Source organism: Manis pentadactyla, chromosome 4, assembly GCF_030020395.1.
Source record: "Manis pentadactyla isolate mManPen7 chromosome 4, mManPen7.hap1, whole genome shotgun sequence".
Taxonomy (NCBI): domain Eukaryota; kingdom Metazoa; phylum Chordata; class Mammalia; order Pholidota; family Manidae; genus Manis; species Manis pentadactyla.
Window position 1 is genome coordinate 17,807,617 of NC_080022.1, and position 16,193 is coordinate 17,823,809.

A 16,193-nucleotide genomic window follows, 5' to 3' on the forward strand; every position below is an offset into this window, starting at 1 on the left:
TCCTGTTGGAATCTGGCTTCCAAGACGACCATACCATGCCCAGAGAAGCTGAGGCTTAGAGTAGGATGAGACATGCCCTGCAAGAATGGATCGGACTCACCCTGCAGGCATTGGGACCTGAAGAGGTGCCCCTGCCTGCTGACGGCTTGCGTACCAGGGCAGTGACCTCCGAGGCGTTCTTACCTTGGGATCTCCACTTCTCCTCCTAACCCACTTAGAGAGGCAGTAAGGAGGAGAAAAGACTCTTGATGGTTTATAAAAAGCTGTCACCCCTCTATCCTGTACCATTGCATGTGGCGGGGCGGGGCTCCCTGGGCTGGAACTGTCCTGGTGCCAACCAGTATCTCTTCAACAATTGACTCACAGAACTGACTCACCCATTTAGATACAGTAACTTCTGGTCTTTTTTTTTTTTTTTTTAATAACCCCACAACTCTCATCACAATCATCCCACTCTGTGCACACAGGAATGAGCTCAAGGAAGCTGTATGCCAGCAGCCATTGACGGAGCCTAAATCATTAGGGAGAAAATTAGAGTTCGGGGATGAAGGTGCTGTTTTGCCTCTTACTTCTGCCCTCTCCTCCTCGTTCCACTCACCAAGCAGCACGGACCCCCTCTGGCAGATGCTGGAGTGGGGGAGGGCAGTCATGTGTTTGCAACTTACAGGTAAGGTGACTGGAGATCTTGCGTCAGATGACACCATCCCAGATCCCAAACGACCATGCGGCCCCGGGAGAATCTCTGGAAGCTGGGAGCCCCTCCTCAATAGAGATCTGCTGGAATGAGTTGGGGTTTGCTAGGCCAGCCCCAGAGGCTGTTCTGTAACCTTCCATGGACCTTCGTTGCAACAGGGGGAGCTTCCAGGGTGGTGTGCATAGCTCTGGCCTCACTGAAACAGGCAATGTGGGTGTCCTAGCCCACATCCCCTGACACACACACTCATTTTTCTCATGCACTCAGCTTGATAGATTTCAAATGGATGTACTTCTGTGGGGGGGCACATCTACCCAGGGCTGATGAGGGCTGGTGGAAAAATGCCCCCACTTCTTCCTCTGGCAGGGGAACAAATCTGGAGGGTCCGACACTTAACTCCCAAAGCTCCCCAAGGGGGACTGAGCCCCAGTAGCCCAAGCAGTGCCCTGTTTGATTACATACCTGGACTAACTGCCTTCCCTCCCTGTGTCACTCCCCAGTTCCCTATGGGTGCCTTCTGGAATCACTGCCTTCATTTTACACCCCCAAATCCCAGGCTCTGGGTCTGCTGCTGGGAACTCAACCCAAGAGCCTTGTAGCCTTAACAGCTAGATGGGTGTGAGGAGCCTTTGACAAATAAGAGCACAGGCATTCCCATTCAATTCTGCCTTTTTCTCTAAAAGTAGAACTTTTTATTTAAAACAGTTTAGGGTAGATACCAACAAGCATTAGGAAATTATTTAAATATGATATAAACAGAGGACAAAATTAGAAATAAATACAAGTACCTAAGACTACTATGTAATCTTTATAATGTTGCTTTAACCTGAGACATTGTCCCTTCCTCACCTTACGTGCTCCAAGCGTGGCCCGGAGCTCATGCTATGCATTTCCTGGCTGCTGTGCACGGGGAAGGGGCTTTGTAAACAGTGACGTGCTGAGCACACCTGACAAATTATATATGGGTCACAATGCTCTTTCCTAATGCTTCCCATGGTTGTTAATGACTTCATGACTAAAAAGGAGCTGGAATTTAGAATTACTAAACCTATCTCAGACATTAAACACTGAAAAAAAAATGCTTAAATAGATAAGGCCTAAGACAATAGACATGATAGCTTTTAGTTTTTTGAAATTACCTTCACGAAGCAACTTGGCTGGGTCCTAGAAAAAAACTTCAGCCATGGTCTGGGCATTTTCCTGGGAACCAGCCCTGAGCCACAGCCTTCCCTACTCTGTGGTTTGTTCTTCCTCCTGTGCTCAGTGATGCGGCTGTGATGCAGAAACGCACACGTGTGCATGCAGGCATGTGTATGCATCCTGGCAGAGGTGAAGGCCTCCAGTCAGCATGCTGCCCCTGGGAAATCCTTGCTAAGACCTTGGCATTTTATTGACGTGGCCAAGGCCAGCTAACCAGAGACCAAAGACGTCACCCTTAGGGATATATACAAGAAGTCAACATTTCAGCATCTTCGTTTTAACAAGACAGGTGTTCAATTTAAAAAGTGGTTTGCTCACTCGCGCCAGCTCCGCAAACTATCTCTATCGCCATGAAAAAGTGGTTTACTAACTTTTTCTTGAAAGTGGAATGCTCTCAGTTCCACCCCCATGGAAGGCCACCTGTGTTAAGTCAGGGCAAAACGAGGCAGCTCTGGCTGACGTGGGGGATCCTATAGCCCACAGCTCCCCCTGCAATTGAGACTTCTCCCATGAAGCCCAAGACCTTTAGGAACATGGTTTGAGAACTCCTGGACCAGATGCCCTCGAAAGCTTTTCCAGACCTTTCATTTAAAGCTATATCCTCATAATGGCTCCAAAACAACACAGCCTCTGTGGGTGAAGTGGCTACAAAGACTCTTTTTTCACAAATGCAGAAATCTAAGTCCCAGCACATTAAATGGCAGGTCCCAGGTCCCAGAGCCAAGATTGTTCAGATCTCTGGCCACAGCACCATAAAAATCTTGGTCCCTATGGCTGAAATCTCAGCTATGCTCATCCATATACTGGGAGGTTTGTTTGAGAACACATATCAGTACCCCCAGGTAAGACAGTCACCTATTTCCAGAAGACACTGGCTTCTGATAACTGGAAGGAAAATGAGACTTCTTTACAACCACAGTCATCAACAAAAGGGTCTGAGGTGAGGTCTGAAACAGGGTCTACAGGCCCAGGTGTCAGTTCCCTGCTGGGCTGCACCCTACCCCCACCAAATCAGAACCCTGGAAAGCTGGGCAATTTGTTTCTTTCTTTGTAGGGAAAAGGGAGAGACCAGGGGCCCCCTTGGCTGGACTCTTGCCTCTGAGAGCTTAGTTTCCTGACCAGGAGGTGGGGGCAGGGAGGGTGGCGGCAGGAGGTAGACAAGAGGTGAGGCACGCTGATCAAGTGAACGCTCCCAGGCGCTCTGAGCTCAGGGGCCCAGAGGTCCCTGGGAGCCTGGGGGATGGAGAATCCTCCCAGCCCTCGTGTGGACAGTGCCAGTGACGAGCAGGGCACTGAGTGCACACATCTCTTTCGGAGCCCTCATCACAGCGCGGTGGTAGCTGCAGATGAGCAAACCGCGGTGGGGAAGGAAGGAGGCTTACCCAGAGTCACTCAGCCAGTGAATGGCAGAGCTGAGATCTGAACCCAGGTCTGTCTGATATTAAAAACCATGCAGTTCCATGACTGAGAGAGTGGGATCTGAACGACAACCACCCTTTCCGTTTCACTCCAACACCCTCTGCTAACTGACAATTTCGGCTGCGCCCGCCCTAGGGGCTCATGAATCAGCAGGGCGAGACTCCGGGGAGGAGGCAGCAGGGCGGATGCCGGAGAAAGGGCATGAGGCAGACAGCGATGGGCCCCCACATTCCCTCCCCCAAATCGAGATGGCCCCTGTAGCGTCCGTCCTTGAGGCCCACTGTGATTGACCTCACCTGTTTCATGTTGTCCAGGGATGGGATTTCTGACTGGCCTGTCACCCCAGAGACAGTGGGGTGATCTGACACTCAAACAGTCTCTGACCTCAGCCCATCCTTGTCTCTACCGCTCTTGGAGCTCAGCCTGAAGCTGAGGCCATGGGATGGGGTGGTCCTTTACTGCTCAACCCAATTGAGAAACAGCGTCCAGCTGGGGTCCCCCTGCTGCTGCGGTGTGCAGGATGACCTCCCCTGCCAGGTCAGCCCAGGGATGGCCCCCCCAGCTCTCAAGTCTCAGTAGCATCTTGGGTCCTTGGCAAGCTCAGCAGCACCAGACTTGGGGGAAGCTCACCTGGCCATGTAATAGCCTAGCGTCCCACCTTTGACCCCAGTCCTCGGGAGACTCTCGGCCCCCCAGCTGTCAGTACTGCTATTCTCAATTTTTGATTCTCTCCCACCCTCTTCTTCCTCTTCCTCCTCCTCCTCAGAGCAGCTGTCCCAGAAGGTCAGTGTCTGAAGAGAAACCGGGGGCTTCCCAGGGTCCAGATGCAGCTCCAGTGATGAGTCCCAGTTGGCCCAGGAGGAGAAGTCGTCTTTCGGGGGCTCTTCCAGGGAATCCGAGTCCTCAGAGAATTGAGATAGTGGGAGATGCTCCTGACACCTGTCCCCACCTGGCCCTCGATCTGGCCCCTTCTTGGCCAAAGAAGCAGAGGACCCAGCCTCGTCCCAGGGGGAGGAGCCCACAGGGCTGGCCCAGCTTCCGCCTGAAGAATCCCAAACAGGGGAGCCTCTGACCCGGACCAGAGGGGCCCAGGGCCCCCCTGCCTCAGCATGCCCGGGGAGCCGGTGCGCCCGCCGGAGGAAGGGGGGCGGTTCACTGTAGGGCTCGAAGCTGAGGCTGCCGCCCGCGTCCGCCTCATCATCCTTCTCCTCCTCAGCACTGCCCCGTGATCCTGCCTGGACGGCGGCTGGCACCCTGACTCCAGGGCTCAGCGGGACCCTTCTGCTCAGTTCCTTTTGCAGGCAGAGGACCAGGTCATCTGGGGACTCTGGGCCCCTGGGCTGAAAGGTTGCCACGGGGTGTCTGTGTCCAGAAAAGTCCTGATTTGGAAATGGGAGACAAGACCAGAAAATTCAGGCTTTCCTGATGCGTGAGTGTACTCATTTGGCTTCCCCTGGAAACAGACCCGGATACAAGGGTTCCGATGTAAGTAGTTTCTTTGGGAAATGACCCCAGGAAATGCTATCAAGGGAGTGGGCAAGTTGGATGGTGTGTGGGGAGCAGCCAATAGAGGGTTGTTATCAGGCAAGCTGGAGCTTCAGCCCGCTGGGGATGCACAGAGACACTGAGTGCATTCATCTCAGAGCACCATCAGGTGAGAGACGGAAGGGGTGGTGGAGGTGTTAATCCCCTGGCACTTGGCAGCCTGCCACGTGCACAGGCAGAGTGGACACAAGAGGCCCGAGGAAGCCCCAGGAGACGGCTGCTGGCTGCTGGAAGTGGAGCTGGTGACCTTCCATGTAACAGGCTGGTGGAGGGATGGGGCCGGGGACAGACTTGACTAACAGAGGTGGTGGCTCAGTGAGTGGGATTTCCCTGCAGCTCCTGGAGCCAGGAACTTCGAAAATACTCACGTATGGCGGGGCCACTCAGAATCCGGCCTCAGAGTCCCCACGTGACCCAGGTGCCCAATGAGCCTCACCTACAGCCCCGCCTCCTGTTCCACACCCTCATCTGCACAAGTCTGACCCAGCTGACCGCTCAGCATTCCCCCCACCCAGCTGGCCCCTGGGTTCTAAGAGAGTGAGCCAGCAGCCGAGTAGCAAATCCCAGAGTCGGCCTGGGTAGGGCTCACCCTCAGTTGAATTGTGAACTTGTGAATGCTGGGACCCTTCTAAGACATCCCCTTTGGGCACACCCCCTCCCCAGCCCCGTCTGTGCATCTCCCCCGAGTCCCAAGGCCGGGGGCTCTGCTCTTGGCACCTGACAAATCCTTAGCGAAGATGAAGCTATTTCACTAAAGGGGCTGAAGGAACCTTTCCCTCCCGGTTATATTTGCTATTTGAAATTAGTGCCAAAGGAGTGAGTTACTAATGGTGGAAATTCAGACACGAAGATGGGTGCTGTTTTGCATTCTGGATGATTTGATATTCTACATGAACTATCTCCAAGTCTGCCCTCACGTCCTTACTCAGCAACCCTCCCCCTCTGTTACACATCCCCAGATCTGCCATACCAGGGCCCGTGGCGTCTTTGCCCGCTGAAGCCAAGGATTTCCCGCGAAGCTCTTCCAGATCACACGGCCTGTGGCAATGACCAACAGCAGTAGCCCCAGAAGCGGCAGCAGCACCAGGAATGCCCAGCTGGCTCCTCAGGAAGGAAAAATAACAACTACAGACACAAGAGTGGCTCCCATCTAGCAACTGCCTGTGTGCAGATGGCTTCGCGTATGTTATCCAAAGTCATCTTCATGAGAATAAACCTCTCCTACAGATTGGGCAAACCAAGATTCAGAGAGGTTATGAAAGCTGCCCAAAGACACACAGTTTGTGGTGGAGCTGGGATTCTAATTGAGGGGAGTCTGTCTCTGGACTCATCCTCTTAACCACCATTATTATGAAGATCCTGAGGTCCAGGGGGAAAAGTCCCCACTTCCGTACCACTTGTACCCACCTGGGGCCTCCAGGAAGAAGCAGGTAGGCTTGGAGAACTCGCTGTATTTAGGGTTCCCAAAGGTGTAGATGGTTCTGGCGCTGAGGCAGTGGTGTCCGCTGGCTGCTGGCTGGAGGGGGATTTGGACTGGCTGGTCATGGGGAGTGACTGGAAATCGGGTCTGTGTGGAGAGAGATGCAGAGGTGAGCAGATTAGCTGTAGGGACTGGTCTGAACAGCCAGGATGGGGTGGGCTTGGCAGGTGGGATACAGCTATGTTCCCCACATCTTCTTTTCCTGCCTTAAAGTTTAAGCATTAAGGGAGCACTTCCCAACATTATCTGGTTTCTTTTCCACTGAGTCTCAAGGTAGAGGCGTCTGGGTTCAAAAACTCTGCCACTCAGAGTCACTCCTGTGTGCACCCCCAGGGCCTGCTGGTCCACATTTTGGGGGAAGATTCCTCAGGCTTCCTACCCTCAGGATCTCTCAGTTTATCAGGGAGGGGGGGCATCATTCAGCCATTCATGGACACAAAACTCTGGGGCTTCCCTGTTCAATACAGTAGTCACTGCTGAGCCCTTGAAGTGTGGCTGGTCCAAGCTGAGATGTGCATTAAGTATAAAATACACTCTGGTTTTCAAAGACTTATTGGAAAAAGAATGTACCACATCACAGTGATTTTTATATCGATCACACGTTGAAACAATAACATTCTATTGAATGAAATAAAGTACATTTTAAAATAAATTCAGAAGGGACTAGCAGTTACCAAAGGGAAAGGGGATGGGGAGGGCAGGTAGGGAGGAAGGGAGAAGGGGATTAGGGGGTCTTATGATCAGCACACATAATGCAGTGGGGGGCACGGGGAAGGGAGTATATGCACAGAAAAGACAAGTAGTGACTCTATGGCATCTACTACGCTGATGGACAGTGACTGCAATGGTGTATGTGGGGGGGGGGCTTGATAATATGGGGGAATGTAGTAACCACAATGTTGCTCATGTGAAACCTTCGTAAGAGTGTATATCAATGATACCTTAGTTAAAAAAAAAGAGTAAATTCCCCTGTTTTTTTTTTACCTGATTGAATGAGGAACATTTAAAATTACCTCTGTGGCTCACATTAGATTTCTATTGGACAGTGCTGGTCTAGAATGTTTGTGAGGTTCTTGGAGACGGGCACCACGTGGAAAGAAGATCTGTGTCCCTAGAATTCAAAGTGTGAAGGTGGTGGCGAATGAAAAACGAACAGGAGTCAGCAAACTATGGTCCCTGTGCGCCAAATCCAGCCTGCCACCTTTTTTTGGACATAAGAGTTTTATTGGCACACTTACGGTCAGTGGCTAACAGGTGCAGAGCTGAGTGTGAGCATGCGCAGGGGCAGGGGGCCCCATACTTGGCCTCTCAGGTGGAGAATGGAAGGGGTGGGCCACAGGCCAGCTGCACTGCACAGAGTCGGGGGGCACTGCCAGGAGTGAGGGGTATGTGAGAAAGCTTCCTGGAGGAGGTGTGCAGGGAGTAGGCTCGGGAGGGTGAGGAGCACGGGGGTTTGGTGGGCCAGTGAGGGAGGGAGCCCAGCCTAGGGGCAGGAAAGGGGCTTCCCACCTTGTTCCCAGTCCCCTCCTTCCAGAAATCCACTTCGTACTTCAGATCCGGCGCGGGCATGCAGAGGGGTAGCTGGTATGTGGCACCGATGCTCAAGATCTCCTCTGTCCTAGTGACTACCAGGGCGGGCGGGCCCGGCTCCACTGCAGGGACAGAGCACACCTGTCGGTGCCCTCCGGGGGCCAGCGTCCCCAGGCAGGCTGCTCCTCACGCGGCACAGAGAGCTCTCCCGGAAGGGGAAAGTGGCATCAGTGTTTGTCTGACACCTACTGGGTGAGAGCCTTACATCCACGAACCACTGCAGGGGTCCATCCACTGCCCTGGCCGGAGGGCCTTCCTGCCTCCTTCCCTCCCTTCCTCTCCTGTCCACCCAGCTCCCCATCCTCCCTGCTTCCTAATCATTCTCCCTTCCCAGCCAGTGTTCCTTCCTTTTACCGAGCCAACCGGCCTACCTTTCTGCTCCCCCATCCTTCCCATCCGCCCATTCCTCTCCCCTCCTTGTTCTCCCCCCCGTCCCTCCTCCCTTCCCCCGGTAACTCTCCTTCCCTCCTGGTCATCCGTCCCTTCGTCCCTTCGGGCAGCCTTCCTTCCCTCCATCCTCTCTGCCCACGGACCATCCACCCGCCTTTCCCTCCCCGTCCTCCGTCTCTCCATCCTTTGCTCCTTCCATCTAACCTCCTCCTTCCCCCTCCGCCATCCTCTCCATGCTTCTGTTCTTACCCACCCACCTTCCCCCCTGTCATCCATCAGCCCAGCCAGCTACTTCCTGTCCAGCTCACCTCTTCCTCCTTCCCTGCAATCCCCTCTCTTCCAGACCTGGTTGCCCTCTCATACTTTGAGAAGCCTAGGCCACAAGTCACAGACCCCCCTCCACAAGGCTATTGTCTGAGAACGCATCCTCCCCTCACCAGCCCACCTCACTCTCCATCTGGTGAGGGCCTTGCCTAAGGTCAGAAAGATCTAGATTCACATTCCATCTCCACCACTTACTAGCTGTGTCTCCTGGCTAGTTATTGAACTGCTGAGAGTTTTGCTTTCTTTATTAAAAAAAAAAATGAGTTGATAAAAACAAACCTCACAGGTTGTTGTGAAGATTAGAAATAAAATATGTTGGGGAAAAAAGTGCTGCCTTCACTCAGTGTTGACACTGATGATTTCTGAATGCCATTAAGCATAGGGAATGTTTTCCTCTCTATTTTTAACTTCTTTACCCCCTAAATTTCTACACTGTATAGTAATTGCTTTTGCAACTAGAAATTTTAAAAATTGTTTCTTAGAGAGGCTGAATATCAAAGAAAATAGGAATAAGTATATAAAGTTCCCGGTGGAGTTCATGACCAAGGTTGTGTTCAGTGGATAATGGACATCTCTGATAGGAGGTATGAACTGAGTTGTTGTACAGACTCAGGCTGGTGGGACTCCCCTAACTCCCTGCCATGGAGTCAGGCTGCATGGACATGGGTGGGGGCCCACGGTGGGCTGCCCCAGAGAGCTGGCCTCTGCTTTGGAGAAATGGGAGATGGATGGCTAGGACAGCAGGGCCACTTCGCCAAGTTCCTGGAAAAAGAGGTTCCTCCTTGTCCCCAACCCATAGACCTACCTTCAAAAAGGTAATCCAGGTACTCAGACTCTACCCAGGGGGACCTGGCGTGGAGAGAAACTGCCTGCACACGCCCCTTGAACTTGTTGTACAGGTCTTGTTTCGCCAGGCACATCAGAGAACACACCAGCTCTTGGATTCCCAGACACTTTCCCACTTTCCGCCACCGTCTGGGGTTTGAAGAGCTGAGGGAGGAGACAGCAGAGCTTGGGTTGTGGACTCGGCCTCTCGGGTGAGGGGATGCAGAGAACATGTGCTCACGCGTCTCTCCATCCGTCTGTCCAACCAGCCAGCCATCGGCCAAGACAGAACAGGAATAGACAGACACGCGAGGGAACCTGGTTGTGCCCCTCACTGGCTCTGGGACCTCACGCTGGTCCCCGGCCCTGAGCCGCAGGCTTCTGCTCTGCCCTGCCTCCCTCCCGGGCTGTTGTGTGGCTGCTGTTAGTACTAGCAACCAGTTTCCGCATTTACTCACTCAGGCATTTATGGGCCACCTACTGCTTGCCAGGCCCACCGTGTGTGGTGGAGCTGGGATTCTACTTGAGGGGGTCTGCCTCTGGACTCATCCTCTTAACCACACCCTCATCTGCGCAGTGATGAGGTACCACAGCCACTGACTGTAAATGTGCCAATAAAACTGTTTCCAAAAAAAGGTGGCAGGCTAGATTTGGCCCACAGGGACTATAGTTTGCTGACTGTGCTGGGAGCTGTGCGGATGTCAGAGGGGACCCCAGCCTCCTCAGAACAGGTCCAAGGAAGGGCATTCTTGGGGAATCTGCAGTGCATGATGGATGAGGTCCTGCCCTCAGGAAATTGCACTTTGGTGGGGGTGAGGGTTGTCAATCATCACATCAACAAGATAAACCCAGAAGCTGGTAAGCACAGTGGTCATGGGGTAACAAGGAGTAGCTGCTTCCCAAAGGCAGCTCAGGAAAGGCCGGGAAGGCAGTACTGAAGCTGAGATGATGACAAGGGAGCCAGGTGACAGCTTGGGGAAGGAACAACAAAAGCAAAAGCCTTGCAGTGGGAAGGAGGTTGAGCTGCACAGGAAGAAGCAAAGAGGCCAGTGCAGCTGAAGCCCGGTGGACAAGGGAGGGAGTGGTGCAGACAGGCTGGAGGTGCATGCAGAGAGTCGGTGGCAGACAGAGCCGGGGCAGGGGCTACCCACCTTTAAAAAAAATTTTTTTTTATTAACGTATGATTGATATACACTCTTATGAAGGGTTCACATGAAAAAACAATGTGGTTACTACATTTACCCATATTATCAAGTCCTCACCCACACCCCAATGCAGTCACTGTCCATCAGTGCAGCAAGATGGGGGGCTACCCATCTTGAAAGGAGTTTGGATTTTATTCCAAGTGTGATAGGAAGCCAGGGGAAGGTTCTGAATAGGGGCCTGAGGGGATTGAACTTATGTTTTTAAAAGATCACTCTGATACACCAGCAAGGGTTTGAGGTTCAGGAGAGAACATGGGAGATGGAGAGAGTGGTTGCCCCAGGGGTTACTGGGGAGGAAAAGCCAACAGGATGTGCTCATGGGTTGGATGTAGAACATGAGGAGAAGGAGGACCAAGGGCTACTCCTGGGTCTGGGGTCTGAGAAGTGGGTGAGCGAAGACAGCTTCAATGGAGGAAGGCAAAGAACAGGTCAGGGAAGAATTCCTCTGTCGTGTTCTTGGTGGAGTTACACTATGTAAACAATAACCAAAAAGGACGGCTGGAGTAGTTATCTTAATATGGGACAAAATATAAACTCCAAAGTAATAATAAAAACGAAAAGAATCACCAAATACTAGTAATGATTCCATTTACCAGGAAGATATAAAAACTCTAACCTACTAAATAGCTTCACACTACACAACAAAAACAGCCCAAACTACTTCTTATGTTATTTATAATATTAAAATACTAAAAACTGTTATTATATGAAAGATAGACATACGCACAAAGAAATAGAAACTCCATGGTTATAATGAGAAATTGTTCGTATGCCTCGCTCTGTAAGCCAGGCCCCGTTGCTCACATCTGGACGCTACAGTGCAGGGACTGGGCCAGAATGGGAGGGGCACAGCTTTAGGGTCAGATAGACTTGGGGTTTAATTCCGGCTCCATCACTGGCTTCCTCGGGCAAGTCTCTGGGCTCAGTTTCCTCATCTCAAAACTGGGGGAAAGGCAGTGCCCACCCGGTGTTACTGGGGGAAGAGGTGAAGTACTCATGGAGGCTTTAGCGCCCTACCAGGTGCAGAGTGGGTTCTGAGTACCCAGCAGCCCCTTCCCATTCCTGCCTCCTCCTCCTCTCCTGTTCTAGACTAACTCTCCTGAGCTGTGCTCATCATCTTACTCACCTACTAAAGACCTTCAGATAATCCCCACCTATGTGCCAAGAAGGCAGGTGTGCTCCCAGCAACAGTGGCTACCTGGTCTGCCAAGCTGAGAAGGACGCCAAGACTCTGAGCACGCTCCGTGGGGAAAAGGGTGACCATCTAGCGCCACGAAACAACCGGAGCAACTCATCCAGGGCCTCAAGAATTCTATCATCCGGCCTCATCGCTCTCCTGGAGCCCCTCTCCAACTTGTCTCAGAGATCCACCCCAACCCTGGGCAGGCCGGTCACCTGTGCACGTTCTCCAGTCAATGTCATTCCCACCTCCGGACCTTTACCAGATGCCCTCTCCAAATGCTGGCCACACGCCATCTTCGGTGGGAGGCAGAAAAACCAGGAATGCTGACCGCACCGAATGCAGCTGTCCTAGGGAAGCCCCCAGCCCCACCCACCAGCCTGGCGGCGCCCCTCTACCTTTGATAGGCCACGGAATAGGTGACGTTCTGGGGGTTGCCAGGCCCTGGCAGCCAGGTCAGATACACACTGAAGTTCCGGGAGAGCAGCGACACGTTCTGGGGAGGGGCCAGATGGGGTCGCCCTGTGATGGAGAGAGAGGTCATGGAGCCTGGAGACGAGGGGCATTTGGGGCAGAGGAGGGGCCTGGCAGGCAGTCAGGTGCTCACTGATTTGAGAGGCAGGAGTCATCTGGGGCGGCTGAAGTACAGAGGCCCTGACAAAGGCTGGGAACCCGGGGGTCAGGACTCCAGTCGCAGCTGTGCCACCCGCTGGCTGTATAGCAAGCAGCCCCTTCCCCTCCTAGGCCTCTGTGGCCTCTTTATGCATGAATCTCCTGCCCACTCTGGCACCTGAGGGTTCCGGTAGAACAACACAGAACAGGAACCATCTAATGGATTCTTGAACTCCGGAGGGAACAGCCCCGAGGGTCTCAAGAAGCAGGGGCTCTGTCCTATTCTCAGCCACGTGCCCAGAGTCTGCCTGCAGGGCCCCCGGGGCACATTGTAGATGCACAGTCGGTATGTGTTGAGTGAATGAATGAACACTGTGATAACTTGGATTACTCCAAAGGCCTCCTAACTTGTCTCCCTGCTTCCTACCTTGTCCCCTCAATCCCTTCTCCATACAGAGCAAGGGGGAAAGTCAGATCACACCACTCTCCTGCTTTAAACCCTCTACTGGCTTCCATGTCACTCAAGGCTAAATCCAAAGTCTTCACCGTCATCCACAAAACCCTACGCAATCCCACCCACTGCCCTCCCCCTCTCCATCCTCTCCAAGCTACACTGGCCTTTTTGCTGTTCCTGCAGCATGGGAGGTGCGCTTCCACATCTAGGCCTTTCTGTGAGCTGTTCCCTCCGTCTAGACTATTCTACCCCTAGATGCCCATCTGGCTCACTCCCTAGCTTCCTTCACATCTCTGCTCAGATGTCACTGCCTCAGGGACACTTTACCTAACCACCTTTAACTGGCCCCTATTGCCCCCTCCTTTGGCACCTCTTCCTTCTCATTGCTAGCTGTCATCTTCTGAAATATGTATCTGATCATACTACTCCCCAGGTTCATGCCCTGCTCAGAATAAAGTCCCTACTCCTTATCGAGGTATGTGAGGCTCTACCCAACTTGGCCTGGCCAGGTCATCTGGCTGACTTCTTCCTGACAGCTCCCCCACACGCTCACCAGGCTGCAGCCAATCTTCCTTCTTGCCCTCCTCAAATCACTGCAGTCTTGAACCCAGGTGTCCCTGACTGCCTGGTGTTCACCATCTTCTCTTTTAGACTTGATTCAGTTGTCACTTCCTCCATGGAGTCTCCCCTGACATCTCTAAGAAGTGGTGATGTCCCTGCAGCTGTTAATAACAGCACCTACCACACATCAAGCCCTACCTCTGTGCCAGGCACGATGCACATTACCCGCATTTTCTCTTTCAGTTCTCCCCACATCCCTAAGAGGTAGGTACTAATTATGATCATCATATTACAGATGAGGAAATGGAGGCCCTCTCAGCTAATAAGTTGTAGAATCAGAATTTAAATCCAGGCCTAGCTAACTCCACAGTCGAATTCTTGACTGCCTGCACTTCCTCCTCTAGGTTCTCATGGCACCTGCTCAGCTTTATTCTCCCAACATCTAGGGACCACTACTGGTCAACAACATCCACTGACCACCGCATGTCTTAAGTTTCAAAGAGGAATACAACTCCATTTCTTCCCTTTAGGAGCTCATGATCCCCCAGAGAATTCAGCACTCTGAAGCATCACATGGGCCTTGGTGAAAATCCATACAGTTACAGAACAGTATCAGGAAGGCAGGAGCCACGTCTACCGATGGCCCTCAGCTCTGCTCCCCGCCCCTGGCTTTTAGAGCCAGATATGGGGGCTACTTCCAGCCCATCCCATGTCTTCCAGTCGGAGCTGGATCACCAGGTTGCTGATGCTGTCACGCCCAGCTTCTGAACTTTCTAGCAGGTGGCTGGCAGGAGGCTACAGTCTGTCTGCAAGTAGCTTATAAGGTATCCTGTGGGCAGGACAGGTTCAAAGTCTGAGGTTGGCCACAGTGGAGAAATAGAGGCCAAAGTATTTACCCTCTTTTGAACCTTCAAAGGGTGCCAGCCACTGGTTTGGCACTTGATACACAAAACCTCATTCAGTCCTCAGGACAAACCACCCTAGGGGTGGGCATCATTCCCCTCCTTGCAGGGACACTGGACTCAGAAACAGAAGGTAAGTAATTTGCCTGAGGCTATACAGCCAGTCTGTAGAGGGGCCAGGATTTGAACCTGGATCTTTATCCTATACCATCACACTAGCTTGTGTGGCGCACATTTCAGTAGCCTTCAGGTAAAGGTACAGCCAGGTCTAGACAGGAAAACTACTGGGTTTGGGTTTGACAGTGAAACAGGGGGCAGAGGACCCCCTCCTCTCCCCGCCATAAATACATTGTCTCCCTATCAGCTTCAATGACACTCACTGCCTGGGGGCACCAGGAGCTGGGCATCGCTGAGCTGACCTGGGTCCATGGACAGTCCCTGCCCCAGCTTCCCACTCCACAGCCAAAACCGGTCGCGACTGTTCTGTGTGTCTCACTTCTGCCTTCCTTCTTGGGCAATTCCCTTAATCGCTCTGAGCCTTAGTTTCCCATATGAAAAAGGAGGGAGAAAATAATACCTACCTCATAGGACAGATGGCTGGTGATTTTTAAATAGGATAATGGGGTGCGTAGCACAAAGAAGCTGCTCAATAAATGCTGACTTAATATTAGTACTAGATCGTGCCCAAGGTCCCTTCTAACTCTTACATTGTTAGTCCGAGACTAGGAAGATAGCCTAGGGGCAAATTCTGAACTTCTTCCTGGATAGTTGCGGCTTGGTGGCTGGGACCTATCTGAGAGTATTTTGTACTGTGCCCCGTTTTTACCAGTGAGAGCTCAGTTAAAGATGGCTTGTTATGACAGGGGGGCACAAGCTGAACTGAACCCCTTTCCCTCAGGCCTGGGTGGGGCTCCTGACACCCCCACTCCGGGGGAAGGTGATGGGGAGGGCAGGGCACTTTGGTCGGCTTCCCTTACTAACGAGGGTCAAATGTGATAGTAATGCAGGGGGCAGTGCTTTTAGGAAACCTTAAAAAGCACTTTATAAATAAAGGCCACAGATTTTTAAACTGCCACTTTATTCCTGTTCACCTGAAGCTGACGTGGGATTAGGAAACTGGAGCAGATTCCTCCCGGAAAGGAATTTCCAAGACTGGAATCTGTTTGGTTCGTGGCAGCAGAAAACCGGTGGTGGGTGGGCAAGGCCGACTCGGACACCTGCTCCGGTGGCTGCGGGCAGGCTGCGGCCCCCGTCCCTCCTCCCCGGAGCTCAGCGTCCGAGGGCGGGCGCCCCGCCACCCCCAGCCCGCCCGCCGCCCCGCGCCCGCCCGGCAGCCGCCACCCCGCGCGCCCCGCGGCCTTACGTGGCGCCGACTGCAGCAGGCACAGGAGCAGCGGGGCCCACCGCCCGGCCCCCACCATGTCGCCGCTCCGCCGCGCGCCGGGGCGGGGGTGGAGGTGCGGCCTCCCGACACGGGGGTGACACGGGCGCCGCCTGCAGCCAACGGGAAGCCGAGCGCCGCCCGCCCCGCCCCGCCCGCCGGGGCTCCCGGGGCCTCCCCTGGGGCGGCCCCGCCGCCAGCGAGCGTAGCTCCGGCTCGGAAACCACCCTGGGCTCCCGGGTGCCTCCACTTCGCTCTGGTTTGCCCAACAACCCTCGGTTTGGGCGGGGGATCCGAAAACCCGTGTCTGGGGGAAGGGATGGAGAACTTTGTTAATAACCACAGCTAGCATTTCCGAGTTGGGACTTTTTAACAGGACTGAGAGTTCGGGGCCAGCCTTACAAGTCTCAGACCACTGGGCGCATCCAAGC

At 53.3% G+C, this 16,193-nt stretch overlaps 1 protein-coding gene and 1 long non-coding RNA gene across 4 annotated transcripts in view; one reads left to right on the forward strand and one right to left on the reverse strand.

Moving 5' to 3' along the window:
* LOC118927035 (uncharacterized) overlaps positions 1-2,835 on the forward strand; it is a 22,582-nt gene extending 19,747 nt beyond the window's left edge. The window contains exons 3-4 of the long non-coding RNA XR_005030690.2: positions 468-667; positions 2,737-2,835. This is a non-coding gene — a long non-coding RNA (uncharacterized LOC118927035). The remainder of the gene's footprint in view (positions 1-467; positions 668-2,736) is intronic.
* Positions 695-15,869, reverse strand: IFNLR1 (interferon lambda receptor 1). Of its 3 annotated transcripts, none has more exons than XM_036914715.2 (7): positions 15,745-15,869; positions 12,251-12,374; positions 9,448-9,632; positions 7,848-7,990; positions 6,266-6,425; positions 5,829-5,959; positions 695-4,692 (listed from the first exon to the last, which is right to left on the reverse strand). In XM_036914715.2, the coding sequence occupies exons 1-7, from the start codon at positions 15,800-15,802 to the stop codon at positions 3,940-3,942; spliced, it is 1,554 nt and encodes a 517-aa protein (XP_036770610.2). In that variant the 5' UTR covers positions 15,803-15,869; the 3' UTR covers positions 695-3,939. The 3 variants fall into 3 exon arrangements, with proteins under 3 accessions (XP_036770610.2, XP_036770609.2, XP_036770613.2); XM_036914714.2 differs by having other exon boundaries at positions 696-4,692; positions 5,829-5,962; XM_036914718.2 differs by lacking the exons at positions 12,251-12,374; positions 15,745-15,869 and adding an exon at positions 11,799-12,235 and having other exon boundaries at positions 696-4,692; positions 5,829-5,962.
* Positions 15,870-16,193: the final 324 nt, after the last annotated feature.